The 19,369-nt window shown below is 39.5% G+C and overlaps 1 protein-coding gene across 2 annotated transcripts in view; it reads right to left on the bottom strand.

Annotated features, from left to right (window-relative positions):
* Nucleotides 1–19,369, bottom strand: part of LOC147233543 (inactive dipeptidyl peptidase 10-like) — a 144,524-nt gene that overhangs the window by 53,875 nt on the left and 71,280 nt on the right. For both annotated transcript variants that reach the window (XM_086148460.1, XM_086148461.1), the window contains exon 4: nucleotides 3,135–3,229. In XM_086148460.1, the coding sequence (XP_086004586.1) occupies nucleotides 3,135–3,229 (95 nt within the window). The remainder of the gene's footprint in view (nucleotides 1–3,134; nucleotides 3,230–19,369) is intronic.

Genomic DNA, 19,369 nt, shown 5'->3' on the forward strand with positions numbered 1-19,369 from the left:
AAAGGTTCTCCATCTCCGAGTCCTCTTATATCAGACAAATACAAAAAAGGTTAAAAAAAAAAGGCCATTCTTTTGGAGGAGTCATACTGAATATATCAGACAGAGCCGACAGATCACTTCATATTCCTCGGGAGTTGAACGGCAACAGCTGCACGTCAGCGGAGATCACGTGAGAGGGGAGCGTCCCGTGACAGATTGCATTCAGCAGGTAAACTAATCTACAATGATTCGGAGGTGAGGAGATTAAATGACCTACAGTGCAGACAGCTGGTGGGGGCGTGAGGCTCGCCGGTCGAGAAGAAATGATTTTTCCATTCCGCGGATGAAACGCTGATGAGCCCGGTCTTTTGTTTTTGGAAAGAATGAAAATAAGGATTTGTCGTCCTTTTCTTTTGATGACCTGGACGGAGAAGAGAGCGATTTCCCCATGTCAAGGCCAAACTCCTGCTATTTTAAGGGGCGCGCCACACGGCCGCCGCTCCGGGTTGTAATCCTGAGGTGTGTTTTGAGGCGGTTTTGAGGAAAACACTGATAAATCGATCAGAGGGTTGGCTCTCGTGCCCTCGAGGAGGGCAGCGAGCTGCGGCCCAGTGGTCTCAGCTCAGCGGTTCTTACTACACAGTTACCAGGAAGAAGATAGGATCTTCTTTTTTTTTCTGCTTAGCTTGTGGTTGTTGTGATGGAAAGGTGAAAAAAAAAATGTAATTTATGGAGACGGGAGGACATCTCTTTCCTGTGTCTGCTGAAGGACATGTGGGAGGGGATCTCAGCAAGCATTCCCTGGCCCTTCTGACATCTGAAAGAGCTTCACAATGATGTTAGGAGACAAAAAACCTCAATGCTAAGAGTAAGTGGAAGCTTGGGTGGACGGGGACAAAGAACATTCAGCCATGAAGGTTATTCACACAAACACCATCACTCTCTTGCAACTACACCTTAATATACAGTGTTTATCTGCCAATGTTTTCTAGACAATACCAATAACTCCCAGGTACTTTCCTTCATCTCCTGTCGTACAGAGGCTTTGTTTATTATTGCCATCCTCTTCATTGAAATTGTCTTTTTCTGGAATAAACCATTGAAAATGTGAGAATGTGAAACGTAACATGGGTGCGTCGTATGCGGATCTGTATCTGCATTAGAAGTCCTGCAGATGTCATAGATCTGTAAGGAAATACATGCCGGCCTAGGTGTATTCAGAATTTCTATCTCCGGATCCGCTGAGAACTGATTTGTATCAAATGACAGCAGCAGGCTCTGCAGTTGGTGACAAAAGTTTCATATTCATTAAAACATGGATGTGTGTTGTATTTTCCTTTGTTGATAATAGGGTCCAAGGAAATCGAATGGTGAGAATAACCACTGTTGTCGCTGTTAAAGATGCAGAATTCTGTTAGTTAAAGTGGTTTAAATAGTTTGCCAATCAATGGTAAAAAAAAAAAAAAAAAAAAAGGGAAATAAAAGGAAGCAGAAAGGCATCGAACACATCTTGCTACGTCTATTTTGGAAGGATGTTTTTGACGCCCTCGAATCAGTTTTCAAACAGGACGTTCCACAAAGCCCTACAACTGCATTATTACGAGCAACCCCTTCGGGCATGGACAGAAAGGATGAAAAATACCTCCTAATTGCTCACAGCAGCATTAAAAAGCAAAACTATTGAGTGGTTAAAACCGGATCTCCACTCCATATAATAAACAGGACTGTCTCAGAACATTAGAATATTGTGATAAAGTTCTTTATCTTCTGTAAGCCAATTAAACAAACAAAAATTATTTTTTCATAATATTTTGAGATAGGAGTTTTGAGTTTTCTTAAGATGTAAGCCATAATCAGCAATATCAAAATAATAAAAGGCTTGCAATATTTCAGTTGATTTGTGATGAATCCAGGATGTATGACTTTTTTTGTTTTTGTAATTGCATTACAGAAGATAATGAATTTTATCACAATATTCTAATTTTCTGAGACAGTCCTGTATATGGAGTTTTGGATCGCCACCAGACATATGCATCAGATCCTTTTAGAGTACCTATGTGGAGTGGATTTTTACAAATTTTTGTCCCCCCTTTCTTTTATCCTCCAAAATTTACCTACTTTATTAGGAATTGATGCACTTTTACAGTTATCTCACACACATATAAAGAATATGTACAGCTGAAAAAGGGAAAATGTGTATGTACCTGTCAACTGATGTTGAGAAAAACTAAATTTAAAAAAAAAAAAAACACATAAAGCCGCATCAAGTTTGTGCAGCTTGGAAAAGGTTGTCATTTTGTAGGAGAAGAAAAGGACGACTGATCTGAGCGATATTTCTCACTGTCAGAACAGCAGAAGACGCAGAGCCGCTCTGCCGTGACCTGCCGGTTTCCAAGCACATCTTTGACACGGGACGTGTTTGAAAATAAAAAAAAAAAAATTGGTGAAAGTCTGACTGGTGTTTATGAAACATAGATACAGCTGTTTTCAACAGAGGGGGTGGAGATCTGAAACAGAGGTTCAGAGATTTTTATTTTTTTTGATTTTTTTTTATTTATCAGACCTAAATGATAAAAAAATATTTATATTTATATTTATATTTATATTTATATTTATATTTATATTTATATTTATCAGCATATGGTGAACACATGGATGAATTACATACTGCAGAGAAAAAAAAATGCATTGTAGGCCATTTCCAGTCTTGTGTAGCCATAATTGAAAATGTGGATGAGAACATTTTAATGTTTTATGGGTTTACAGTGCAGGGAAGTGCTTTGAAAAATATTAATATAAAGCAAATTGAAGTAACAAGTAAGATGAATTTAAAGTAGGAAAAGTCCGGATAGGTTTGGTTATTATAATATTAGCCCGAGGAACTTTTCAACACCGCCTTTCCTGAAGGCGCGTCTTTATTGGATGTATTCTGCTTAATCCCATTAGCCTTTTTTTCTCTTCCTTCACCCTCAGAATCATTTACTTAATTCCTCACCTTCAAAAAGTTGCCAACTCCTAATTCAGTACAATGGATAAAACACTGCAGTATTTCATAGCAAATGGCAGGTTTTCTTAAAATGAATCATGAATACATGACATAAAAATGAATACCGGTACATGAAATAAAATAAACATGCTTTAGGGGATAGACTTACAAATGTGCTGTTGCTCAGAATGACCTCCGTCTCATTCAGGGCAAAGTTAAACTTGATGACGTGGCCGTCCCGGTTCCTGTAAACCACCTCCGAATCTGCCGGGGAAAACAGAAAAACATTAATGGCGCCGCCGGCAGCTGCTCTTGGAAAAGGTCACGGCCTTCGCAAAGAACAAGTGAACCGACATGTAGGGAATTAAAAAGTCACCACATCCTATTAGAGCAAAGGTTAAGTTTGTGAGTATATTTTGTTTATATATATATATATATATATATATATATATATATATATATACAGAACTGTCTCAGAAAATTAGAAAATTGTGACCTTTATTTTCTGTAATGCAATTAAAAAAAACAAAACTTACTTTTTCATGATATTCTAATATTTTAATCTAGGATTTTTGAGTTTTCTTAAATGTAAGCCATAATCAGCGACACTAAAATAATAAAAGGCTTGCAATATTTTAGTTGTAATGAATACAGAATGTAGAAAAAATTTTGTTTTTGTAATTGCATTACAGAAGATAATGAACTTTGTCACGATATTCTAATTTTCTGAGACAGTCCTGTATATATATATATATATTTATATATATATATATATGTATATATATATATACACACACACACACATATATATATATATACATATGTATGTGTGTATATATATATATATATATATATACATAAGTATGAGGAAGGAAACCTCAGGGAAGTGCTGAAATTCATTTGATGTAACATACATACATATATATATATAATATATATATATATATATATATATAAAAACGCATATATATATTTACATGTACATGAGGAAGGAAACCTCAGGGCAGTGCTGAAATTCGATCATGACTTCTTTCAGACCTCTGTGTTTGCCGAACTAAAACCAGGCAGAAGATTTGATTTTATTCGCAATAGAAAAATAAAAAAAAAGTGGGAAACATTAAGAAGGCTGTCACGGCCCGTGGCCCAAGGATGAGTAACTCGTTATGTCACTCCAACATTTGAACATTTTCTGCACCGGTGGATTGGTTCAAAAACTCAATTGATGACAAACATTCAGAGACAGAGGTTCGCTTTAATACACACTCAAGGCCAAAGACACACAAATCCTGAGCTACACACTGGTGGAAAGTACAGGAATAACGCGGTCTGGACATTGTTATTGTAATAATGAGTATTGGGGGCCTTGTGGTCACAGTAACCTCCTCCGCTCGCACCCCGTGAAATAACCACGATAAAGCCGGCCTTCATTAGAAAATCCCGCCGTCGAACCCATAATCACCTGAAACCGACGGCTTAGCGCGAGTCCGAAAGCAACAGGTTGTGCCTTTGTCAGCAATAAAGCGACCAATAAATAAGCAACCAATAAACAGCTGAGAAGAAATCTGAACACATGGGTTCACGGGAGAATTCAAAGAATAAACGCAAGTAACGTTAGACGTTTCCCATCAACACGCGATAAACAGCCGTATTGACCATAAATGCATCCTTATAATTGTCATGTTCTGAGGTTAGATGTCCACAAATGCCAAAAAAATGAAGCGTTTACTCTGGGTTTCGGGCACGGATTCGAGCCGAGGCCTAATCATAATTACCTCTATCGAGGAGTTCACCTGTCCGTCAGCAGGACGGTGGAAAATACCGCCTGTCGACTGTTCCTGAAACTTATGGTGACAAACGGTCCGGGGAGGAAGCCATTAGATTTTAGATCGGGACGTTTTCATAAATTTCCCGGGAAATATTACGGATCTCAGCTGAGGACGAGGCGCGCGCTTGTAGTTTATGAATGCAATAAAGCGGTTTAGCACTGCCCCACATTTTGTATGAAAATTAATAACGACATCAATCAGCGGTAGAGGTCGGTCGTGAGAATATGGGTCGGATTCCTCCGGGTTTTATTTTTCTTATGCGGGAAAATAAAAAAACAGGAAACGGCAGCACCAGAAGAAGAAGAGGAAGAAGAAGAAAAGAGCGGCACAGCCCACTTCTGTGATTTCCATTTCTCCGGAGATTCCGAGTCTGTCAGTTCATTAGCTCGTCGCTCTGAGCCCAGCTGTCTGTCCACCGGGATCATTTGTAATTCACAGCAGAGCACACATGAATGTAAATGTTAGGGACACACACACACACACACACGTGCGTGCACGCACCTGGATTTCTCTTAACTCAGCTTTGTAGAAGCTGCGGAGTTCAGATCTGCTGTCACATTAATTCACTACTTCTGCGTCTCCACAATCCTCCAGCAGGCGTGTCTAAAGATCTCGCAAGTCATTTGTTGACAGTTTTAAACTGGAGCGTCAGAAGTGAACTCTTCAACCGGCTGCCGGACCCCCAGGTAGACCCGACTGCGACGGGCTTACCATATATCACTCTTCATCAAATGGTATTTTTCTTTAGTTTTTTGGTTGCATATTATTTTCGAGTTATTCTATTCTGTTATAGAACTTCTATGACTGTGACTCAGCCACGTGAAAATGTACAAGAACCTTTTTCCCGTGTATTTCTTTTACAAAAACACATCTAAAGTGAAATTAAAAGTACTTCAAGTTGTTATTAAAATAATTTTAATGGCATAAAATCTGTCTAAATGTACTCGAATCGGCAAATGTGTTTTAACGCCTGATCCGAATAAGATGAAATTATCATGTAATTTATTCTACTTATTTTCTTTATCAAATGAGAGCAATTATTGTGAAAATTCAAAATGTCAAGCAGCCCGTACTCAATCTCAAACTGTGTAAAATGACATATTTAAAAGGTTGGATTCCGTGTGCTGAAAAGCTTGTGAAGAATCTTGAGCAGAAGAAGCGTGACCTTCCCGCCCCGACCTTCAGTGACCTTCAATGACCTTCAGTGACCTTCAGTGACCCGCCAGACAGGATGGAGGGAGCTGCTTTGCACAAAGGATGCAAATCATCCCGCAACAGAAGCGGGAGATTATGGTGTTGCGGGGATTTATTGGGGATATTATATTAAACAGGATATGCACTTGTTTTTTTATTGCCTTGAATTATTTTGTTTACATAACATTACATAATATCCTCATGTACATTGCGTCATTCTTTATTCTTTATTTATACGGGTCACTGCAAGAGACAGGCCCTATTGTTTGTACAAAGCTCATTAGCAATCATGTAAAAACAAACACAGCGGAGTGAAGCATGTCTCTGCGCTGTGATTGGCCAGTCACACACACACACACACAAATACACACACTCGCTCGCCATCCTGCCGTCTTATATAAGCACCTGCATGTTCTCCTTCCCTCTAATCGGATGTAAACAGGCTTTTCTTTACGGTAAGAAGTCACAATGTAAACAACTCCATGAATAATTCAAAAATACAGCCGTGACCCCGTAAATGCATGGAACGCAGGAAAATCAATGTCAAAAATAAGGATTGAAAACATGCCTCGAGAAATGTCGTGCGACGGTTCTCATGGAGACACGAAATTCACTGTAGCACCCATGATAATGAGGGCAATATTACAGGAACTTGACTAATAAGAGCAAAGTGTAGATTTGAATACTGATAAAGTTGCTTCCCGCAGCTTGTGGATTTTCCTTTTGAATGCGTGCGCAAATACAAGAGATGCTTCTCTTTGAGAGCCCGAGATTAAGCCTGCTTGTTTTAGATCCAAAGGAGGGAGAAACAGCGAGGCGTCCGACAGACACGGACCCTCCGGTCCAACAAAAACTGGTGCTTTTGACTATATTGACACGAGTGGGAGGCAAACACTTTCCTCAAAATATGCATTGGTAGCTTCGTTGTGTTTCAGGTGAGGGTCTGTTTCAGGTTAAAATCGGATCATCCTTGAGTTCAAAAGCAGATTTTTGTTAAATATAATGGAGATCTTTTTCCACATCGTGGATGTGTGTGGACTCCAAGCGTAAATGTTTCTGTTGAAAGATTCCTCTTTGTGTTGGACTGGTGGAATGCGTTTGATGTTTTCATGAAGAATAACGCTCGGCAACTCCATTCAGAATTCTAGCTTTGCCTAGAAAAGATAATACATTTCTGAGGGTTTAAAAAGATTGAGGCTTTTTAAAAAGCAATTCCAAAATTATTGAAAAAAAAAAAACTTTCAATTGAGAATTCACTGTTCCTCTTTTGCTGTTTTTCTATAGACAGAAGACAATTGTGGCTTGTAGAAATTAAAATATTTGGATCTTCCCCTTCATTTATTTTCCAATTATTAAAGCTCTATTGATATTGCATGTCCACAACTATTCACTGGTTTCTCCAATCCGGCAACAAATCATTTTTCGTTACATGAGTCGATCAAGGCCTCCTATTATTCAGAACATTATGCTGTGGTGTTTTTAATTACAAAAACACATCAACAGCAAAATTCAATTTTTTACAATCATTAATTGACTACATTTACTGCACTACATCTTATATTAAAAAGGATGCGTAGCTTATTGTTTCATCATAAATCTGTATCTTAGTCTAAGTTAGGCAGAGCCAAACTACAGCTCATTGGACTTTTTAAACCCGCCCACCGAAGTTGGAATTTTATAGAATTAAATCTAATTTATTTTACATTTTCTCCAAAATGCCTGCGTTCCTCAGACACAATGACATTTGTTAGAGTGTAGTGTCTTATGTCACTTTTTCACTTTTTCCTTTGAAAATAAGCAGATCACATAAGCGGAAAGTGGACAGCAGCCATGTGTTTAAAAAGGACTGGACAACAAAATATTTTCCACTGAAATCCGATTGACAGCCGTATTCCCGATACGGCAAGAAATTGCAGAGATTTTCAAAGAATACATGCTGGAGGATACATACACTAGCATGTAGTGACTAGCTCAACTATGCTCACTATGTTCACAATGCTAACTAAGCTCACAAGCCTGGTTAGCACATGCATTAGCATAGTTAGCACATGCTAACTGTGCTAGTGAGAAGTCAACACAAGAGCTAGTGACCAAGGCTCAGAGATTGACGGCTCATTTACAGACTCTGCTGAATTTTTTCACTGACGAACCGCGATGAAAGAGTCGAATACCGAAGCAAGTTTTATGCCGGTTAGCCATTAGCGATTAGCCATGTTTGTAAACCTCCGGAGGACGGCAGATATCGGTGTTTGGTTCGACCTACAAACCCCAACAAAGCCCGTCACAGATCCAATTTAACTGATCAAAATCCTCGAATCCATCCTGAGAATAGCTACGACAAAACCCCAGACTTTAATGCATTGGAAAAAAATGTCTACTTTTATTCTATCTATATCATTTATATTAGGTCACATTCATCTGTTTTTGGCTCGGCCCCCTCTGTCAAATTTTTGATCCCATTTCGGCCCGCGAATTTGCCCGCCCCTGTTCCGGGTGAAACTTTACTTGATTTTAAACCATATATTTGTTTGTAAAATTCAGTGACTCAGATGCCAAGTAAGGTCAGACGCTGTGCGATAAAGATTAACGGTAAAGAAATAATACCGGCAGCGACCGATTTTAGATTGTCCTTGTTTTAGGATTATTCATTTTCTATCCGTGCCTCATCACATCGGGTTCACTTTTTTTTATCACAAAGTTTCCATCAACGAAATCAGACCTCATCCCACGTCTGATGGTAAACTGAGGTGATATTGCGCCTTACACCCAGAGGACCCGATGCATCCACCGAGGCAGGATGGGAACTTGATGGCACAATTTATTTACATTTCTCATCCATCTGTCTGTGTTTGAAACAGGCTCCTCACGTCCCGCAAGAAAAGATTTGCTTGATTGTTTTGCCGCGGTTACCTGGAGATAAAATATTAACTTGATGATATTGAACTCTTGTTTCACAGGCGCGGCCTTCACGGAGCAGGCAATCTCACATCTTCATTTTTTCGTATTTTTACCAAGTGTCTGGTCATCACGTGGACGTCCCGGGAGGCTCATCTTGAATCTTCCTGTTTTGTGTCACTCGATTCATCAGCAACCTGGCGCCTCTTGAAGCGCTATTAACTCAGATCTCACGGAAGTGTCCCCCGTGCTTCTAAACCATTGCGAGCCTGAGATTTGAATAGAAATGAATTTGGGTCGTCATGGCAGCAATTCACATCACATATATGTGTTTGAATGACATCAGTGAAGAAGAAAAAAATAAATTCCTTACACACCTCGAAACCCTGTTGTAAATTCAAACCGTCCACGTGAGGCTGTCATTACGCCACCGACATTAGATTTACGCCGCACAACATGTCCGACAGTAATTTCCCAACTTCGCCATCAATCTCGGGATAACAACTAATGGGACTGCCGACCCTGTCGGGATGAAGAATTAATTGCTGAGTGCGGCGAGCGGGTTACGTCCCGTCCTCCCAGGTGGAGCGGCTCTTCTTCAGACCTCCCTCATTCCAAGATAGAGATTAAAAAAAATGCCCCACTTAGAAACGAACGGGGAATTAAGAATTCCCGATGAATTAAAAAGGAAAATAAAATAAATTATAGCTCAATTGTTTTAATTTTAATGTGGTGTTTTGTGGTACTGCTTATTTTTTTTTAATTTGATATTTTTATAATGATAATTATATTATATTATTGATAAAGATTAAATGTTAAAGCCAGTTTTAACATGTAATTATTCTGTTAGAATATTTGATTACTGATGCATCTGGCTATGCTTCCCATGGGTATAAGTAGGAATTAGTCATGTCATCCATGCCTTTTGAGCAAAGGATGTTTTTATCCACAATATTGATTACCCAGGTTAATATGTTGTTTGGAAATGGATTGCCAACTGGATTTCAATTGTCTGGGTAGTTTTGAAGAATTAAAACATGGTTGGTAAAAGTAATTCATCCTTATTAATTTTTTTTTTTTTTTTTGCTATAACGTTTAAGTGAATCATTGAACTTAACCCGACTGTGTGAATCCCCTTCCCGGAATAAATGCTGAAAGTAATGCGTGAAAGCAAAAGTAGAGTTCTCCTGCTGCTTCCTCTCTGCGCTCCATTAAACCCCAGTAGGACTGAAACTACCGACTTCATTTATTGCTACTTTCGGCAAAAGTGTTAAAACCTGACCAAGGAAGAAACGTTTTACCTGGCGGTTGAATGGTTTTAGAGTTATACATAAAGGAACCTCAAGGGGAGACTGGATTATAGGAACTCGCTGCAGATTCGGGGACGTGGCTTTCAGGAACTCTCGCAACAGGTTGGTTGTCCGATAACTTAAGCAACTTTGCTAGTTGTTAGCATTTATCACAAGAAGTCATTCAGTCAGTTCCTCGAAACCTCTCCATTTTGCGGGATGGGAAGGTTGCAAAAAACTGCAAAACTGCAGCGACTTGCCGCTCGTGCTGAAAAGCTTTGCTCAGACATCGAACGAAACGCTCTCATGCTTGCACTGATTGTTGTTTTGCACACACAAAGGCACTCTCACACACACACATACACATTTCACAGGAAACACAGGTTTAAGTCCTAATGAGATGCTATTTGGACTCAGCCTAGGGTCTATTAGCTGTGTTGGGTGATCAGTCCGAAATGTTGCGCCGCCTGCTAATGTCTTAAACTATGAAAATGAGCCTCACTTTCATTAGCATATTAACCCGTGCCACTTGTCGCTTAACACTTAGCGGTTCTAAAGAAACAAACATATGGCCCCGAAACTCATCGATATGAGCGATATTGTCCCATAAACCAGCAAAAGAGCTCCAAAAAAACCCATCACATTTTACCAATATTTCATGTGAAATTTCACATAATTTGGCTCTGATGAATTCCTTGCACGGCTCTATGTAAAAAAAAAAAAAAAAGGTTATTTCAAGCCAGAAACCGCTGATCTCGGCTTGTAGACACCAGCCTGCGTTGCTCAAATGACCACATTTATTGCTGTCATTCCTGAACATCGTTTCGTGAAAAGGGAAGTCTCGGCTCAAATTGCAAAAGTCAAAAGAAAGACGTGAGAAGAGTATTAATGTATAAATCGTAAGGAGGGTAACGGCAAACCCCTGTATTCGATCCCTCTGCCGGCTACGACAACAATATCGTAGAATCGTCGGTCAGTTATCGCAGTCTTGTCTTGAAACGATTAAGACGATCCGTCTGAGTCTCTCCTCAAATCCGCTGCCGGTGATTCCGAAAACAATCCAGCTAACCAGAAATCCGTCGCTCAGCGGGCCGGTCCGCTCAAGTTGTCTCTTTGACCCAGATTTTTTAACCGAAGCTCATTTGTTTCTGCCTATTTACTTCTCTCTTGTGTGTTTTATTGCGCATTATCTTCCAAATGAATATTTGTTTGGGATTAATGTTAATATTTGGGATGACAACTGAGAGCCCCGAGGCATTTGGATTATTAAAAAAAATTGCCTGCCCGCTCTTGCTGGAGGATTTTTGGTCTCGTTAAAAACCGAGAACCCCCTCCATCATTAACGGTGAGCTCTCCTCATAATTTGCGGCGGATGATTAGCAGAAATTACATATTTATTGTCATCGGTTTTATAGACATCATAACTAAAGTCTGTTTCGTGCTAATATCACATTCCATGATTTAAACTGGAATCGTGTCACCAGATCTCATTTTAAACCATATATTTTCACATTGTGTGTGAGGTTATATTTGTCTTTTCTTACCCATAACTCTTTATCCCAATGCTCCTTGATAAATATTTTTTTCTTATCTGTTTTGGGGCTATTACTGTGAATGGATAGCTGAACACGAGCGGTTGCTTCAGCCCATTTTTATTGATTTTAACGCATGCCAAATGCTTGAATGTGATGAGACCTGGGTGAAATGTCATGGATGAAAGCAGCGCAGTGTTAATATTGCATTGTGCAGTCAAGTCGAAAGGACTCTATAAGCCGTTATCACAACATGGCTTTTTTAATGTATTTATGTGTTTATTTCTATATTTATAAGCCTTTTTAAAATGTATTAAAAACAATGTTTGCCCATGTGAAGAAACTCGTCCTTCTGAGCGCCCATAATTGATGTCAAGCTTTCTCTGCAGCCTAATTAAGAATAACAGTTCTGCAAAAGTAAAACCTTGCAACTCGACATTAGTTGATCACAACTGAAAGTAAGTTAAGAGTTGGAGAACCACAGAAAAAGATCTTCTCAGATGCATTAATGATTTATTCGGGGTCTGGGTGTAAGGGAGCTTCCCCCCCGGCGCCCTCCGGGTCCGGGTGGTTTAAAAATCAATTCTCACCTGTATCTCTTCACAAATGCACCGTCACGCACCAACCTGATGGAGCGTGACATAGATGAGGGGGGAAGCTAAACCCATTAAAGGAAACCTATTTGCTTGTTTGACAAGATCCCTATAGTAAAATGAGCTCCGTGCTGCAGGCGGTAGCTAGTTAGCTTAGCTTAGCACAGCGAGCGGCGAGCAACCTCGGTTGAAACCCATCGATCACATGTATCAAAAAATTCCGCGCTCGTCTTCCGCCGCGGTAATAAATAGATTCCGGTCGATGGGTGACGGAAAATCGTGTCATTTAGCGAGGCTGGCGAGGGGCGCTTTCACTGAAACTTGAAATATTTAAGCCTTTTTAGCAACTTTGGAATTCTATTTACCTCCAGACACAAGAAAGAAACAGAAAAAAAAAAAAAAAAAAACAGGAATGAACCGGAGGACAAAGAAATAATTTCAGAGTGAGAATACCTCACACTTTTTCAGAAATATAAGAAAGTCATTTCTTTTTCAGTGACCGGGATCGGAAATGAATGAATGTCCTTTCAGTCGGTTAATATGTCAATATTGTTTATGAGTAAAAATCTTTTAATAGCTAGAATACATACACTGAAACGAAGTAAAAACAATTCATTTATTTCATTTCATTTGTTCTTTATCCCAATACGTGACAGTCGGTCTGCTGTAGGTTGGATTCCAACCATCACGTGCACGTTTTGACTCTGGATATTACTCTACTGATATCAACGCGGTCTCCGTCTCAATCCCGCTGCACAATAGCGGCGGTCAGAGTGATGAGCACTCTTCCGAAAACATGTGTGGTGTGTTGGATCCTGGCCGGAGCCCATAATGCGAAACCGCAGGCCACACGACAGTCATTAGTATTATCTCCCCGAGGAAGTGGGGCAACGCAGCGAGCGGTGAATTTATTCCATATCCCGAGCAGTGGGCTGCCTCTGTCCTTGTGTCCCTGCTGCAGTCAAATCTTCAGGAGGTTTATATTAAGTCATCTACTTTTTTTCTGAATTTACCATTAAAGCAATGACTTATATGTCACATTGTCCAGAACACACCGCGATTTATCGTCGTGTCGGTCACGGAGAGGGTCGTCGCTCATCCGGCCCCGGCTGCTATTTGCTCTCTCTCTTTCTCTTTCTCTTTCTCTCTCCGTCATCCTCGATGTTTTCCCCTTTTTTTCCTCCTCCGAGCTCAGACACAAACACAATCTGTCACTGTGTCAAGGAGATGGTTAAACAACACAGACGTTTGAGATTCTCCACATTTGGACTGGAACACCAGACAGAATGTGCAGTGCAACGCGGACAAGTGGCGGCCCAATCAGACCCACAATCTCATGTGCCGTAGAAGGGATGTGTAATAGGAAGGTGTCAGCCAAGTTACCTGAAGAAAGATTGGGGGAGAGGAAGGTCAGTGAACTAAAGTGGAAGGATGTGAAGGGTTTGAAGAGCTGCAATTTTCTGTCAACATGAACCGCGTTTGTTTGCCTTCAGCAAGTTACATCGTATCTCCTACATATTGCATGAATGTTGTTCTTAGTGTGCTGGAAGAGAAAACAACAACCGCTGCCTTCATTAGCCGAAGGGCTGCTCTTGAGGGCGTCTCTGACCCCAAAGTCCACGCCAAGTTACTCTGATTTTTGGAAACTTTCTACCGTTCTGAAATAGCGCGCGCGAAAAAACCAACATTGTTAGCTAGTTGACCAAACCTCTGCCTCCTGAAACGATTGGGAGCCTCGAACCGTTTATCTGCTCTCGCAGCTAATTTATGTTGAATACTTTATCGATCCCTGGCAGGGAAATTATGGTTCAACACTTACTTGTAATTATGGCACAACGACAGATACAAACGCACGTGCACGGACTTGAGGGGGTAACCAGAAGTCCACACATCCAAGCAGGTCCTGTTCCGAAAACCAACCCGGTCCCCGAGACGAGTCCCACCCGACTGAGCCATCGCCGTCCCACTTTTAGATAAAATCTGTTCTGCCTGGAAAATCAGAGTATTGACTCTAAATCGACTCCAAATATAGCAATTTAATGCTAAGAATTTAGGCCATTGTTATTTGTAAAGTTAAAACCTAGAAGTTGTATCTTTTGTTTTGTTTTTTTTTTGTTTGTTTTCTACTTATGCAGTGTAGTTTATGACCCGCTCTTGACGGTCATCTAACCAACTTGATTTTGGAGTTAGTAGGTTTGAATTCATGTTAAAAGAACATTAATTCATCCCTTCTTGTTGAAATCTTCTTGTCGTCGCAATTGGACTTGAATTTCTTCATTCTTCAAAGTCCAGTTGTGACGACGAGAAGATTTTGATAAGAAGGGATAAACTATTTAATTTCCATTTCAACTGTATATTTTGTATCTCATAATTTATCATCTGTACATTTTCTCTTTCATATTATGTGCATAATTCCCGCCTTTTTTTTTTTTTTTAATCACATTTCATGCATCTTTAATGCATTTAACACATCATACAAACACAAATTTAATTCGTTCCAGAAGTGGGTTCGTGTGTTGATTTTTTGCTTATCTTGGATTCATTTTTCCCATTTAAAATATCAGAAAACAAATTAATTACATAATAACTACATATTATGGATGCATTGCGATTCAGGTGCAATATTAGTCACAAGTACACCACGTTTGTGCTTTGCCATTATTTTATGCATAATTTCAATAGAAAGAGTCTTATTCCTGGGTTCACGACTTGCTCTCTTAGTGTCCATGATGATTATAAAAATAAAAAAAAAACTCAAAATAAAATATATATATATATATAAAATTATTCCACAAAAGCAATAGGAACATATGCATTCAAATCACATGTCAAATCACTGACATGTCATGTTGTTCATTTATTATATTTAGTTTTTCTATCAGCAACTGCTACTTTTTTGGATTTCTGGTTCGACGCTATATGAATAAATATCTTTAAAAATCGATAAAAATCTTTATATGTAATGAACTGTTCCTTTAAAAAATACAAGATGAACAACCTGGGCTTCTTTAAGTGCAATTTCAACAACACTTTGCCCTGTTTCTTTCTTCTCACTTCTCCGTGCATTTTGTTGAATTTTTCACCACGAGAGTCTCAAAATAAGAAGTGATAAATTTTTTTGGGGGGGAAACCTTGCACCCGATGTCCACATTTCTCTTTTTTTGACGACATCTTGCTGATGAGGGTGTAAACGGAAGAGCAGGTAAATTTCTAGATGCTATTTCTAGACCCGGAAGCCGCACTGCTGCCATCTGGTAAAAGTTGTGAGTCACATAGTGTTGTGCAATGTTGCTAACACTAAAACAGTGCAACTGCAGCAGACAAAATAGGAACTGCATTTTTATTTTAAAAATATAGTTCCTGATTTTTATGTATTTTTTCAAATTGTAGATTTATTCCACAGGCCTGGAATGGACCCCCTGGTGGGCCAGTATTGGCCCGCGGGCCGGACGTTTGACTGGCATATAGAGACATATAATCATTTACTGTCATTCACACATCTGGACAATTTAGGGTTCCCTACTGAAACCACTGCATGTTTTTGTTTTTTTGTTTTTTTTTTTATACTGTAGGAGGAAACAGACAACCCGGAGGACAAAAGCAAATGTGCTAACCACTGCGCCACTATGCAGCTAAAAAGAATGTTCAAAAAAATACACATCATGAGGATAATAATACCATATATTTGTCAACAAATAACAGTAAATATACAAACGTGTTATTTTAAAAAGTCTCGCGTTACAAGTCCAGCATTGAAAGGTTTGAAAACCTTGTCCCAAACCAGGACCTGACTATTAGCTTTACTCTAGCCTATTTGAAAAGCCATAAACATCTCTTGACGTACTCAAAACTCAAAACTTCAAACAACTGCATTTTTACTAAAAAGGAAAAGAGGAAACATGTCCTTCATCCGCTCTCGAGATTTGTCGGGACGATGAGAGCGGTAAAGCTTCGTCATCACACTCCAATCTTTGACAAAGACTTTTCAGGTGGAGTATCAACTTCATATCGGTAACATTCAATTCAAAAAAGAAGAAAATCACTTCACCCTGAACACAGAAAAGCAGCGTGAGTCGTGCAGGGATATAATGAAAAACAAATATCCCGCACTTGAAACCATCTGCAAAACAACTTTTCAAGACATTTCACTTTAAACCTAACTCTTGTGATCGTATGTGGAAACGGGTGCATTTGTGATTTTTATTTCAAGTGCCTCTTCTTTCTACCCCATCCTGGTTACAGTTTGATGCCACTGAATTTTCAGTCAGGGTAAAATAAAGATCTGGAAAAAAAAGAAAAAACATGCACATCCGCTGGCCAGTTAGGGACAGGTGCTGGATCAAAAAAACTTGTTTATTGGAATTTTTTTTTGAAAAAAATCCGCACACAAAGAGAGCTCCAAAAATAAAGATAATTTATTTTACAAAAAAGTTGCATCACGAAATATGTGTACATTTCTGCTAAGCATCTGAGGAGGAAGAACCCGTGTTTGCACGAAGCATCATGCGAGAATATATTTTCTGCACTATATGTAAAATAAATTACCTTTATTTTAGGTATTTTAGGTAACCGCTCACTCTTTGTGTGCGGATTTTTATCAAGCCGCTAAAATAAAAATGCATCATAGTTTTTCAAAAGACCATTTCGCCTGAATCAAAAAAAAAAAAAAGGGGGGGGGGGAACAAAATCTGTTAATATGATCATTTCCCTTTTCGATTAATTAAATCCAAAATTTTGGTTCATAAAATTGATTCCCGTGAGAATAGATTACGACTCCACGCCTGGTTTTGTTGTTTTAAAAAAAAAAAAAGTGAAATCAGTCGAAGTGATTTCTTACCCGCTGGGCGTCTTACAGTACATGTGAGAATTTTGGGCGTGCGGAGAAAATAGATGATGTGATTTAATTACAGTTGGAGATATCAGAGACCTTCCTGCGCGGCGCCACAGCCGCAAAGATGTAATCGCTGCACGATCTCGTCGAGTGCCGGCAGCTGCGGCGAAGAACCCGTAATTACAACAATCGCGTCTGAATGAAGCGCTTTCTACCTGGGAAATGTAACCAAAACTCACTGCGTTGCCACGACAACCATCACGGGGTAGGGACAGTGGGCTCAAATTGCAATGTCAGTGTGACAAATAAACAAACGGGGATTGTTTGCTCATTAAAATATGGCTGATGACAGACCGAAAGGATGTCTGACCCCGGGACCCCGGAGGGCGTCACGACGACGGTTCCCGAAATCCGTCCCCGCACCGGCACGCCATCTGTGCACGACCGTGAGAGTCACTGAACCGCTGTGTTTCTGCCTGGGGTTTGTGTGGGAAAATTGAGTTTTATCTTGCAAATGAGCATCAGAGCTGGGCCGTGAAATGTACATGCAGGAATTCAGCAGCAGAGCGGCATGAGTCTGAGCTGAGGTTTGTTAGAGGGAGGAAAAAAAAAAAAAAAAAAAAAGAAAAGGAGACGTAAACAGCAGGTAGGGTCACGCGGGTTGGAGCAGAAAAAAAAGAAAAAAAACGAAAACATCAAGTAAACCGTGCAGAATTCAGCAAATAAGCTACAGGACTTAAGACAACAGCGGTAATCAGGCAGGAACAGGTGGAGACATGAGGGCGGGCGGGAGGGAAGCTGAGAGAGGGAACGGCAGAGGAGGGCAGATAAGCATTTGAAAAGTCAAAGTACAGCGGAAGTTACATAAGAAAATTTTTAATAATTAAAAATGTTTTAAATTGCAACCAGGAATGTGGAGAGTTTCAAATATAAGGAAAATGGAAATGTGAACTGAGGGGGAAAAAAAAAAGGGTGAAACAGTGAGACAGAAATAATCCTTTCTTTCGCACCGTTCACGGGAGGGTCAACCTGTTTTTCGCCGCTGGTCGCCACTTTTGTACATTTTTATGCTGTTTGTCAACGTTGCAATTTGTTAAACAAGTCCTACCTGTTTATATGAGAGATGAGATGAGATGAGAACAACTTTATTAATCCCGAAGGAAATTGTTGTGCCAGAGTTTCAAGTAAAAACATAACAGTAATAGATAATAGTGGAAAGGAGGAAGAATAAGAAATATATGAAATATAAATTGTCTTAGCTGTTAGCAGTAACTACAAAATATCTAAAATATCAAATATAAGATATTTGATATAAAAATATCAAAATATCACATATGTTTCACTTTTTCTTGCACTGTCCACTTTCTGCTGTGAGTGGTTTAAATTTAAAGGTATATACTATTCTATTCTCCTCCATTTAATCCTATTTATCCTGTCATTACATCCACAAATCTTTTCTTCGGCCTCTCTAGGACGGGGGTGTCGAAATCATTTTCACAGAAGGCCGCATCAGCATAATGGTTGCCATCAAAAGGCAACATGTAACGGTAACAGTATAAATGGAACTACATGTTATGTAAAATATATGTAACTACTCCTTCACGTTAAGTAACTCTGAATTTATTACTCATTCAAATCCTAAATGTTACATCTTTCTTGAAACAGCCTTCTATCTGCATCAACTTTTCTCTTCCGAGACATTTAGGAATCATTTGTATTTCTCAATTCCACTTGTTGATGTGGATACGCTGCAATCAAATGCTGGGATGCCGTCGCTTTGCGGGTGAGATGATCGGTATGACTTGTAGTTTATGGTCAATGCACGCGTTTGACTTACAGTATTGACTTGCCGATTATAAGGTGCACCTAAAAGCCTTTAATTCTCTCAAAAACTGACAGTGCATCTTATAGTCCAATGTGCCTTATTTATGGATCGATATTTTTTTATTTTGGCTACCGTAGTCAGGGGGCGTCGCCGAAGTAGCAGCGGTAAAAACGGTAAAGGGAATTCCAGTCCAGAACTCAAAATGACACCTTTCAAAAGGACACGCTTACGATGAGTTCAAACTCAAGGCGACAATTCACGCAGTAGAACATAGCAATAGAGGAGCAGCGAGAGAATCTAACATTAATGAATCAATCGTACGGAAGTGGAGGAAGTGACAAGATGACCTGCGTTGAGTGAAGAAGACTGAACAGTTTCCGAGAAAACAAAGCGAGGTGGCTACAGTTGGAGGACAAACT

Source organism: Fistularia commersonii, chromosome 6, assembly GCF_037954325.1.
Source record: "Fistularia commersonii isolate RoL2024-O1a breed Wild chromosome 6, RoL_Fcom_v1.0, whole genome shotgun sequence".
In the NCBI taxonomy this organism is placed as follows: domain Eukaryota; kingdom Metazoa; phylum Chordata; class Actinopteri; order Syngnathiformes; family Fistulariidae; genus Fistularia; species Fistularia commersonii.